This window comes from Rhinopithecus roxellana, chromosome 6, assembly GCF_007565055.1.
Source record: "Rhinopithecus roxellana isolate Shanxi Qingling chromosome 6, ASM756505v1, whole genome shotgun sequence".
In the NCBI taxonomy this organism is placed as follows: domain Eukaryota; kingdom Metazoa; phylum Chordata; class Mammalia; order Primates; family Cercopithecidae; genus Rhinopithecus; species Rhinopithecus roxellana.
The window spans coordinates 148,969,176-148,982,017 of NC_044554.1; the positions used below are offsets into that span (position 1 = coordinate 148,969,176).

The window sequence follows — 12,842 nt, forward strand, 5'->3', positions numbered from 1 at the left end:
CAAACATAGAATTCTCGAATAATGAGGATCGACTGGGTCATCTCATAGTACCCTTATAAATAGGTACTACCCTAGTGACATGTGAACCTAAAAGAACCTCAGAAGTCTCTTCTTCTGGCTACCTTCCTTGAGTATTTGGGAGGCTGGTATGGTGAAGTGACTTCTCCTAAAACGTCCAGCGCATGTGTGACCCATATGAAACTAAACCTAGGTCTCCCAGCCAGTCAGTGCCCTTTCCAGTACATAGTTATGGGACATGGGACCAAATACAGCTAATTTAACTTGCAGATGGGACTACATGGAAAACTTCTTGCATCCTACCCTGCCCCAGTTTATTCTCTGCAATAATTAAAATCTGCTTTTGATCAGAATATTTGATTTAATGACTTCTAGGACATGGGTACAATGAACACTTTAAAAAGGAAGATCACAAACCTGAATGAAATCAGGCACAAAATGAGAAATTAAAATAATAAACTCCATAAAATATTTGCCACAAGAACAGGCTTTGACTTTTTAAATTTAATTCTCCACTGAGCCAATTCATAGATGGGTAATATGAGAAGGAAGTGATGTGGAAAAATCCACACATCTTGTAGAATTTCAAAGAGATGAGAGCACATGATGCATAAATCGAAAAGATGTGCCAGGATATGATATTTTAGTTAGAAAACTGCTAATGAATGTATATTTATAAAGGTATATATTGATGCCAGCTTATCTTAATTTTTTTGATATTCTAACAATGATACAAAATTAGGTTGTTCTTTAGTTGGGGAAAAGAAGTAGAGAATTTGAAGCCCAAATTAAAATGGCTCTTATAAATAATGTTGTAGCCTGCAGGCTCTTTGAGAAGTGTGTGCACCTCAAACTCAAAGAAGGAAAAAGAAAACGAAAAGGCAAAGATTAAGCTGGTTCTCTGCATAAGAGCCTCTGCTTATCAAGAATTGGTTCATCATTACTTTTATATATAAGATTTTTATTTCAAAGAATTCTTTTGTTCTAAAACTTTATACATTTGAGAATCTTTTCCCCAAAACGATTATAGCTTCATCCATTTATCTGGGATGATAACTGAGCTATTCTTATCCAATAATATTTCCAAACACCTTCATATGCATGGCATGCCAAACTTCTGTTACTGGCAGAAAAAGATGCTGTTACAGCTTTGTTTGTTACAACTGCACTTTTCACTTACTCGTAGAAGAAATTAAAAATTCCTATTCAAGACCCTAAATTTTCATTTATACCTCTTGTCTCAGTGTCACATCATCCATTCCTTTCATCCTTTAAGTTAAATCATGTAAATCTTACTCATGTACTCATGTTAATTTTATAATAAACCATCTCCCCCCAAAAACAAAAGCTCACTTGTTTCAAAGATAATTTTTATTGATGAAAAAAATCTTGCAGATATGAAAAGATAATTTTCTTATTCCTATGACATTTTCTGTTTTTACAATTTTCTTTTCAGCAATGAAAACCTCTAATGTTCTCTTTTGGGAAGGTAGTTTATCCAACATAAGGATCCCATCCTCTTCCATAAATGAATCGATTAATCATGTCAAAAGCTCTCAGAGGCTGGTCATAGGGTAAAATATGTCCTCCACCTCGAATAATTACCTTAAAAAGAAAAAGTAAAAGAACGGAAATTTAGAGAAATGGATATTCTAAATACATGGAAAGTTTTCATTAAGATTAAACTCTATTTAAAACTCACATGAAATACAGAACATACTCTCTCAATGCATGCCTTTGGATAGGCTTTAATAATAGGCATGTTAAGGTAGAAAAGTTTTAAAACTTAGTTAATTTTACGCAAAGTTGTGTTCATTTCTCATGAGTGTAAAAATTGAAAATTATTCCTTGTCTTTTTCCTCTTCAGAGTGATCTGCCTACTCCCAGCAGTTGGGAGTGCTGGGCTGAAGGTGTTACCTGGTGAGGCCCACCTCCAGCCCACTACTTCTGGGGTATGTCAGGTCTGCCTGCAATGGGGTGGATTGTCTACTTAATTCCACCCTTCAGTTAGCCAGCCCAATTGTCCCTCACACTGAGCCATACCTTCCATCTTAGCCTTTATCAGTAATAAAGGGGAAATTTTGGTTCTCAAAAAAAATTAAAAAACCAAAACATCCTTGACTGAGGCAGGAAGATGACCTGAGCCCAGGAGTTGGAGGCTGCAGTGAGCTAGGATCATGCCACATGGACTGCACTCCAGCCTGGGTGACAGAATGAGACCCCATCTCTTAAAAAAAAAAAAAAAAAACCTTGACACTTGAAATAAAAGAAAGTCATGTTTTGAGCAGCATAGAGTTAGAACATTCTTTTTTTCTTCTAATATTGGATTATAAAATATTTTAAAACATAGCAAATTCAAAAACAATTCATATAGTGATGGTTTTGAGTCTCTCCTGAACATTCACTTTACTTGCTTTCTCACATAAGGGTGCCTCTATCCATCCCACACCCATCCATTAATCCATCTTATCTTTTTGACACATCTCAAAGTAAACTGGGCACATAGCGCACTTCCCGCAAACACTTCAGCATCACATTATTCGTCAGAGTTCAATATGTGTTAACAGATTTTCTTCTTTTGAGTCAAGACAATAAAATGCACTAGTCTTAAGTGTAGACTCACCACTTCTAACAAATGCATACACCTATGTAACCCAAGCCCTTGTTGGGTGATGTAAAGCATTCCTAAAACATCTCTAATGACGAGTTCAAATCAACAAAAGGGGACTGGTCTCTACTCATCAAGCCTCTAGCATCAACTAATATTCCAAGTAGAGGGAAACGGGAAGCTGTCATGATTCAATGCCAAAAGAGCAAGGACTGACACTGAGGGTTGGGAAGTTACATGCAGCAGAGGTCAGCCTGGCTTGAGATGCCTTGTTCCATATGTGGAGAATGGACAGGAGGTACCAGTGCATGAAGTGAATAAACATATGCAAAAAGGGCATCACTTTCAGTAACTTCTAGCTGCTGAATCACAATCAGCAATTAAAGGTCACTTTCACAAGGCCCTTCCTAAGAGGTTGGGTTCTTTTACTTGTCTCAATCTGAAGGAAACTGAGGCAGAAAAAGTATATTTAGACAGTGCATTTATTATATTGAAAATCTGCCCCTACCTCCCAACACATTCCATCTTACAACCTTGATGTGCGGTAAGTAGGATTAACACTATTAGATGATACTTACCTTGCAGCTCTCAGCTATACAAGCTGTGCACTGCACAACTGCAGGGAGCACCATTCACATGAGCATTGAGATGACTGAGCTATTTGGAATTATTTAGTGGCTTGTCCAAGTCACACAACTGTAAGTGAGATAACTAGCTAGAACCCTGACTTCTGATGCAAACACCGGTGTGGTGTTTTTAATCAAATCCTAGTACTCACACAATCATTCCTTATCTTTGAACTGAACTTCGCAGCTTAGTCATGGAACATTTTTATTCACCTCTCAATAGCCCTCTGAGGTTTACTGATGAAAAAAAAAAATCTTGCAGATACAAACATAATTTTCTGTATTTTTGTATTTCACATATTACAGTGAGGGAGGCAGATTTCATTTGCAGATATGGGACCTGCAAATGTGAAACTTGTGTTTTGCTGCAGTTGATCAAAGGTCATGTGTGCCTCACTGCAATGACAGCGAAACCTATCGACCATTTGTGTGCAAGCTTGCAACTGGAAACCCAACATGCCCACTTTTTATCACAAACTGAAAGTAAACATGTGTGACAAGAACCCCTTCATAGGACTCTATAGGGAAACTTTTGCCGCCCCGCAATCCCAGGCTAGACATTGCTTCCTGCAGATTTTCATCCGTATCTCTGGCCCTGGCAGGAATCTGATGAGTGATTTCTGTGCAGCTTCAGCTCAGCTGAGGACACTTAACAAAGTCCTATGTGTGACAAAACCCAGCTGCTTCAACTGGAAATGAGTTTGGCAGCAATGATCCGGAACAGCAATAAATTGAATATCCGAGAGCTAAAGGTCATCCTGCCCCAGAACCAGTGCTGCAGCTGACAAAGGATAAACAAAGAATAGCACAGTGCTTCACAGCCCGGGCTCATAAGTCAGAGTGCAGGAGCGTGGCGAGAGGCACTGCACGTTGTGTGACCTTGGGCAAGGAACTTAACCTCACTGAGTCTCAGGTTCCTTTACTTTACAATTGGGAAACAAGTATTACCTCGTGGGGTAGTTGTGAGTTATGTGAGAAGTTAGTGGAATAATGTCCCTGGAATATTTAGTACAGTGCCCGACCTGGGATGGTCTTCAGTAAATATTGGTCATTTTCATTATTCTTCCAACACTTATCTATATTCAAAATCCAAGATCAAAATGCCTATATCAGGAGGATCGCTTGAGTGCAGGAGTTTGAGGCTGCAGTGAGCTGATTGAGCCACTGCACTCCAGCCTGGGCAGCAAAAGGAGATCCCATCTCTAAGTATAAATCAATAAATATATATGTATATATGCCTATGTGAACCTAACTACCCTAGAACATGGTGTTCCTACATTTTCATAAAAAACCTTGGTTTAAAAAGGTTGTTTAAAACAATGGTTCTTGGCTGGGTGCAGTGGCTCACGCCTGTAATCCCAACATTTTGGGAGGCTGAGGTGGGTGGATCATTTGAGGTCAGGAGTTTGAAACCAGCCTGGCCAAGATAGCGAAACCCCATCTCTACTAAAAATTAAAAAAAAAAAAAAAAATTAGCCAGGTATGGTGATGCATGCCTGTAATCCCAACTACTGGGGAGGCTGAGGCAGGAGAATCACTTGAACCCAGGAGTCAGAGGTTACAGTGAGCCAAGATGGCACCACTGCACTCCAGCCTGTGCGACAGAGCGAGACTCCACCTCAAAAACAAACAAAAAAACAAACCAATGGCTCTCAGACTTGAACGTGCATAAAAATACCTGAGCTCATTAAAAGAGATCGTGAGGCGTCACCTCCAGACTTTCCAGTTCTGAAGGTCCAGGACAGGGCCTAAGAATTTGCATATCTAACAATTGCAAAGCAATGCTGATGCTGTTGTTCCAACTACTTGTTGAGAACTACTGTTGATAATTTTTTCTATTCTGTGGCAAACCAGGGAATTCTCTGTTTACATCAAGGTAATTTCATTAAGACCTACTCATGAATACAAGTAGAAATTTGTTTAATACCTACTCATGACCTCACTTCCTGGGCATCCAGTCTCCTGGTATTTATTCACACACACGCACACTCACACACACCTTCCCTGTCCATAATTATCAAGTGGTGAAGGAGAGCTGAAGGGGTCAGGTGTTCTTACTCTTCCTCTCAGTGACCTACCTGACCCTGGTCCAATTTCTGAGCTGCCATGTGTAATGACCCAATGACATTGTAAATTGTGTCATTAAGATTGGGGGAAAAGAAAGCTCGTTAAGGAACAAAGGTTGTTTCACATGCCACAAAATTCCCAAACAAAACATATTCTCTCAAGCAGATTCACATACAGCATTTTACTGATCTTAACTTCAAAAATAAATACATTTTTGAGTGTGGAAAAATAAACCACTTTGTCATTTATAGTCAAGCCACTCAGCATTCACAAATCAAAGATACAGATCACTCGGCAGCTTTTAGAGGTGAGTAACAAAATGTGGCGGGGCTGTAATTACATATTTAAATGTGACAATATTAATCTCAGGGCTCCCTGAATAGAACTGTCTATTTTGGGTGCCTCCACACTACAGCTGCAGCCTCTAACCTCATGTGTTCCAGATGTTCCAGGGGGTCACAAGTGTGTCATGAATTTCAACAGGGTTATACAAGCACTTTAAAGCTTCATTCCACTTTATTTTTTAGAAAACGATATAATTCTCCCTGGAACTAGAAACACAGACCCGCCAGTAAAGGTTCCCCAGTTATGCCCGTTTAGATGACAGAAAAGAAAGGGAAGTTCACAGTGGGCTTGTTGACGTAGATGTGTCAGGGGAAGCTTCTTGGGGGTCTTGAAGGAGATCACTGGACGGAGAGTGCTGGCTGGGGTGGGGGTGGAGGGATCACCGCAGACAGAGGAAACTGCGTGAAAATGCTGGGGCTGTGAAGCTGTGGGCACGTGCAGCACAGGGATCACCGCAGACAGGAAACTGCGTGGAAATGCAGGGGGGCATGGAAATGCGGGGGGCGTGAAACTGTGGGCATGTGCAGCAGAGGGATCACCGCAGACAGAGGAAACTGCGTGGAAATGCAGGGGCTATGAAGCTGCGGGCACGTGCAGCAGTCTGTGTGTCGTCCCATTCGTGCGGGAATAGAGGGAAACAGAAGAGACAGATGAACAGGCAGACACTAGCGGGACCATGTGATGCCCCAAGTGACATGCTGGGATGGGTGGACCTTATCTTGACGGGCTTTAAAAGCAACCGTGGTAAAACACACTAACATAAAATGACCACTTTAACCATTTTAAAGTGTACAATTCGGTAGTATTTAGTATATTCACACTATCTAGTTGCAGAATATTTTCATCACCCCAAAGGAAACCCATATACATCAGTAATCAATTCCCACTCCCCTCTCCCCAACAGCCCCTGGCAACCATTAATCTGCTTTCTGTCTCTATAGACTTGCCTATTCTGGATATATCCTAGAGGGTTTTAAGTAGGGTAGTGACGTGCTTATGTTTGCATTGTAGAAAAATGACTTAATGTCTAAGGAGGAGGCTAATTTGGAAGGGAGTGATACTGGCATAAGGAGGCAAATTAGGAGACTACCAAATCAGGTGAGAGGATGTCGGCTCATGGGAGAGACGGGGAGAAGGGAAAGGAGAAGAGGTAAGGTGGAACCAACAAAATCAGTGATTAATCCGATATAAAGATTAAGTGAGACTTTCTCTACCCATCCCCAACACATGCTCCCCATTTCAGGCTTCTGACATGGGCAAATTTGCAAAGGTGGTGCTACTCACCAGGAAAGAGAAAAGAGCCACATGGGAGCTGCAAGTTTGGGAGGCAGAATATGTAGGATTGGTTTATTGTTTCTGCTTTCCAGTATAGAATGAGGCATACCCTCAAGAGAATCTTGCTTGTTGTGGTTTCTGATTTACATGGAAGTTCTTTTCACTACTTTTATTCCATTCCACATTTACTAAATCTTATATTTTAGTTTGCTTTCAGATGCTAACTGTAAGTAGAAATAAAGTAAACAGCATTCAAATAAAAATATATTGAAAAGGAACTTGGGAATGAGAATAAAAAACAAGCCAAAGCTTGTTAGCAGACACTTCCTAACAAAGAATGCAATAAGTCACTTTTGAAAGAATGAAAAAACAGAGCAGAGATCAAGGCTGGGAGCTGCTTCAACAGCACTCAGGGAGACGATTCTTGAGGTCTCCCACTGTACATTTCTGGTGTAGCAAATGGTTATTATTGAATAGAAGGAGAAAAGGAGCTTCTAAGTGCTTCAGGAGACCCACATGTAGCCATCATAATGGTATACATTCCTAGAGCAGTTAAAACCTTTGGTGCTCCTTTACAGCATCCCCAAGGGGTTTCCTATGTACACCATCTTAAACAGTTGCAACAATACTGTTTGTAATTTAGGACTTCCGCTTCTGACTGTGACACAATAGCCTGTATCAAACCAACCTCATTCCATAGAAAACAATATAAGCTGAATTAAAAAGAAAATAAGCTCTTTAGAGGTATCAGAGAGCAACCAAGCCTTGAGACAGGCCACGATCGTAGAGAAAAGAGAATTACAAGGAAGTGAGCCTAACATTTTGTGCTGCTTTTCCCTTTGGGAAATTCACCAATTTTAAAGCTTCTCAGTTAGAATGGCAATCATTAAAAAGTCAGGAAACAACAGGTGTTGGAGAGGATGTGGAGAAATAGGAACACTTTTACACTGTTGGTGGGATTGTAAACTAGTTCAACCACTATGGAAAACAGTATGGCAATTCCTCAAGGATCTAGAACTAGATGTACCATATGACCCAGCCATCCCACTACTGGGTATATACCCAAAGGATTATAAATCATGCTGCTATAAAGACACATGCACACGTATGTTTATTGTGGCACTATTCACAATAGCAAAGACTTGGAATCAACCCAAATGTCCATCTGTGACAGACTGGATTAAGAAAATGTGGCGGCTGGGTGCGGTGGCTCAAGCCTGTAATCCCAGCACTTTGGGAGGCCGAGACGGGTGGATCACGAGGTCAGGAGATTGAGACCATCCTGGCTAACACGGTGAAACCCCGTCTCTACTAAAAAATACAAAAAATTAGCCGAGCGAGATGGCAGGTGCCTGTAGTCCCAGCTACTCGGGAGGCTGAGGCAGGAGAATGGCGTAAACCCGGGAGGCGGAGCTTGCAGTGAGCCGAGATCGCGCCACTGCACTCCAGCCTGGGTGACAGAGCGAGACTCCGTCTCAAAAAAAAAAAAAAAGAAAAAAAGAAAATGTGGCACATATACACCATGGAATACTATGCAGCCATAAAAAAGGATGAGTTTGCGTCCTTTGTAGGGACATAGATGCAGCTGGAAACCATCATTCTTAGCAAACTATCACAAGAACAGAAAACCAAACACCACATGTTCTCTCTCATAGGTGGGAACTGAACAATGAGATCACTTGGACTCGGGAAGGGGAACATCACACACCGGGGCCTATCATGGGGAGGGGGGAGGGGGGAGGGATTGCATTGGGGAGTTATACCTGATATAAATGATGAATTGATGGGTGCTGACGAGCTGATGGGTGCAGCATACCAACATGGCACGAGTATACATATGTAACAAACCTGCACGTTATGCACATGTACCCTAGAACTTAAAGTATAATAAAATAAAAATAAAAATAAAAATAAAAAATAAAATAAATAAATAAATAAAAATAAATAAAGCTTCTCTGACCAAGACGCCAAGTCAGAAGTGGCAGATAAGAGAATGAAAAGCTCATTAGTCTTATGGAGCTTGAGAGACCAAAAAACAAAAACAAAACCCCAAAAGAAACTACAACAACGACAAAAATTGGAGTTGTAAAAGCCTGTCAAGGAGGGACAGCACTGGTAAGCACTACAGGCTTTCCATTCATTCCATGAAAGACAATGCCTTGGAAGTAATGAAAAACCAGAAACATGTTAGTCCTCAAAAACCTTGAAATCAAGCACTGAATCAATCATCTCAATCCCAGACGGAATCAAGGTGATAATGCCTCTACTCTGCCTGCCTTCTAGAAAAAATTGAATCCTTTTGGAAGAAAAATAACATTTTTCTTCATATATTTTTTGTACATTTTTTTCAACATTTAATAAAATTTAGTAGGCATGACAAAGAACAAGAGCAAATGACTAAAATTTAAGGAGAAAAAAAGATAACAGAGACCACAAGTGATCCAGATATTAGAGTTACCAGGTACACATTTTAAAGTAACTGTGAACAAAACATGCAAGATGTTAGGTACAGAAAAATGATTCACAAGAGATATGAATATATAAAAGTGAATCAAATGGAAGTTCTTTAAAAAGTTATTCATTCATTGTTCATGGAAATTAAGAACTCAATCGATGTTTTAGCAATAGATTAGGCATGGTAGAAGAAACACTATATGAACTGAAAGTTAGGTCAGTAGAGGATATCCAAACTGAAGCATGGAGAATAAAGGTATGGAAAATACAAAAAAAAAAATTAAGGAAGAAATGGGGCAAAAGAAATAAATAGTAACATTCAGAGATACTGACTGAAAATTTTCCAAAATTGACAAAAGTTACCAAGCCAGTTTTGAGAAGCTCTATGAGTCCTAGATAGAATAAACACAAAGCGAACGAACCACACCACAGTACACATAATAGTATATTAGTAATAGTTTATTATACTATAGTATATATATGTGCATACACACAGACATACACACAGAATAGTATTTTGCTAAAACCAAAGACAGAGAAAATCTTGAAAGCTGTCATAGAAAAGGAAACAGTACTTTCAGTACCTTCAAAGAGCAAGAAAGCTGACTACTGAACAGAAACAATGAAAGCTGGAAGACAGTGAAATAATATCTTGAAATTTTTGAAATAAAATATCTGCCAACCTTGGACTTCTATAGAAATGAAGACCTTGTAAAGATATTTTCAAGGAAACAAAAAATTGGAAAACGTTTTTGTTAGCAGACCTGCACTAAAAGAAGTATGAAAGACTGTTCTTCAGACAGAAGGAAAATTATCCGTAATGGAAACATGAAAATGCAGAGGAGAATGAATAGCAGCTGAGAATTTACATATGTGAACAGAAGTAAGGAGTATCAATAATTAATAATGTCTTCTGGAGTTTGAAATATGTAGAAGTTTTTCAAAAGACAGTATTTGCACAAAGATGGTATAAAGTGAGTTAAAGTGTTGTAAGGCAGCAGTCTCCAACCTTTTTGGCACCAGGGACCAATTTTGTGGGAGACAGTTTTTCTACGCACAGGGGTGGGGAGTGGGGGATGGTTTGGGGATGGCACTGTTCCACTTCAGATCATCAGGCATTAGATTCTCATGAGGAGCACACAACCTAGATCCCTCATATGCGCAGTTCACAATAGGGTTCCCCTCTTACGAGAATCTAATGCCACCACTGATTTGACAGGAGGTGGAGCTCAGACAGTAATGCTTGCCTGCACTCACCTCCTTCTGTGTGGCCTGCTTCCTAAAAGGTCACAAACAGGTACTAGTCTGTGACCCAGAGATTGGGGGCCCCTGTTGTAAGATACACTTTTATATCTGGACAATGGTAAATGTATTGACTCAAAACTGACTTTCTTAAATCAGGATATGTGTCATAATCTCGACATAAACATAAAGGATAGATAAAATAATCTATTATTATCAAGTTAATAGTGGTGAAAGGGGAGGGCAGTATGACTTCCAAATAATAGATTGGATAAAAGGATGAGAGTAAGTGGAAGAGGCATTACTGCATGATATGAGAAACAGACTTCTGACAATCAGGGTACTCAAATGAGAAGAAATCTTGTGGTCAAATAATATGCTCCTTCCTTTTAGAGAGATACAGAATGAACACCTGAGAGGTGAAGACTGTTCAGTCAAATCTGTTAGCCTTCACCAGATCAGTCAGACATGCTTTGAATGTGTCTATTAAAAACAAAAAAAAGTCATGGAAAATTTTCTCTATATTGACTCCAAGAATTTCTGTGTTAACTTCAGCAAGGTTGGGATGAATGATTAAAGTTGAAGCTTTCTCTTTCCTTGGTCATTATAGTTAATGAAAATCTAAAAGCAGAGTACAGGATAGCAGGATAGTAGGAAGCCATTTGGCCTGATGGTTAAGAGCATGGACTTGGGATTTGGCAGCTCTAGGTTTGAGCCCAGTTCTGAGACCTTGGCATAATGACTGAACTATCTCTATTTTCTCATTTGTAAAATAGGGATAAGAATTTTGGTGACCACTTGTCCCATTGTGCCTAGGGCCAAAAGGTTTCTGGGAACATAGGGCTTTGAGTGCTAAAAGTAAAAAAGGGTCAGACAATCTGGAATGGTTGCTCACTCTATGAATATTTAACTTTTTGTAAGGATTCAGAGATAATACCTATAAAATGATGCAGGGCACCCAGTCTACAAATATGTCTTTCTTTGCTTTTCTTTTTTTCTTTTTTCTATTTTTTGAGACAGGGTCTCACTCTGTGGCCCAGGCTGGAGTGCAGTGGTGTGATCCTGGCTCCCTGCAGCCTCTGCTTGCTGAGTTCAAGTGATTCTTGTGCCTCAGCCTCCCGAGTAGCTGGGACTACAGGCATATGCTACTACACCTGGCTAATTTTTTGTATTTTCAGTAGAAACAGGGTTTCAGGCTGGTCTCAAACTTCTGGGCTCAAGGGATCCTCCTGCCTCGGCCTCCCAAAGTGCTGGGATTACCCATCGCGCCTGGCCCATTACAAATAGGTCTTAAGTTTGTACCATGTGCCAGTGTATTAGAAAGATAATAGGACTCAACCAATGGTCACTCTACTACTATTATCTGAGTTTTTATGACCAACAGAATATTTTTTTTCCCTTTAAGAAGCGGAGTAAGAGCAGAAGTTACAACACTAATAAATATAACTTCATTACTTTTTCAGAAAAAAGGATTATAATACAGTCTTCAGAAGTGGAAATGTTTCTTTTCCGGGCTTCTTTGATTTCCCTTTTATGAATCCTCCCTTTCCTTGGAAAAGGCCCCAACTAAATTAATGAAGCAGCTTGAATGTGAAAGCAAACCTCTGTCATTGCACTCAACTTAACTGTGTCTACAGTGAGTTTTATCCCTGCCAATGCCATGATCCATCCCATTCTTTCTCTCCATCCCCTCTCTCCTTTCACCACATGCAATGCCAAACACCCTCTTCTTCCTACACAGAAATGCCAGGAAAGCAAGACTTTACTTGTCTTAGCAGAATGGCAAAAAAACTGTTCCATCTTTTTCCCTTTTAGGAACCCACTTTACCACATAGGACTTGATGCAATTAAAAAGTAATCAAGATTTCCCATCCTCATTCTCTCCTTCCCTGTCCAGTTTTTATATTTGATAGCCACAAGAGGATAAAAAGCACAATCCAGTTCATTATTTACACTTACTCAATATCTAGCTTTATGATCTACATTTGTAGTTTTCTTTTGGAAGAGAGAATAAGAGTGGGGGAGGAAGGAGCAGAGGTTATAGCAGTAAATGCTCTCGCCAGGAGTGTTGCAAGGACTTAGATCCTGACTCATCATCTTCTGTGTACCATGGAAACAAGAGCCAGCTAACCTGCTAAAGATTTACTTCCTGCAAACAGCAATGCAAGATAGTTTTAGCAGCAGTGTGCAGGTACTCCCTGTCACTG

General features: G+C 39.9%; 1 protein-coding gene across 14 annotated transcripts in view; it reads right to left on the reverse strand.

The window, feature by feature from the left end:
* Positions 1–1,371: 1,371 nt before the first annotated feature.
* The window catches only part of CPVL (carboxypeptidase vitellogenic like), a 207,788-nt gene continuing 196,317 nt past the window's right edge, over positions 1,372–12,842 (reverse strand). For all 14 annotated transcript variants that reach the window (XM_030932391.1, XM_030932388.1, XM_010371363.1 and 11 more), the window contains one exon: positions 1,372–1,623. In XM_030932391.1, the coding sequence (XP_030788251.1) occupies positions 1,513–1,623 (111 nt within the window). In that variant the 3' untranslated portion in view covers positions 1,372–1,512. The remainder of the gene's footprint in view (positions 1,624–12,842) is intronic.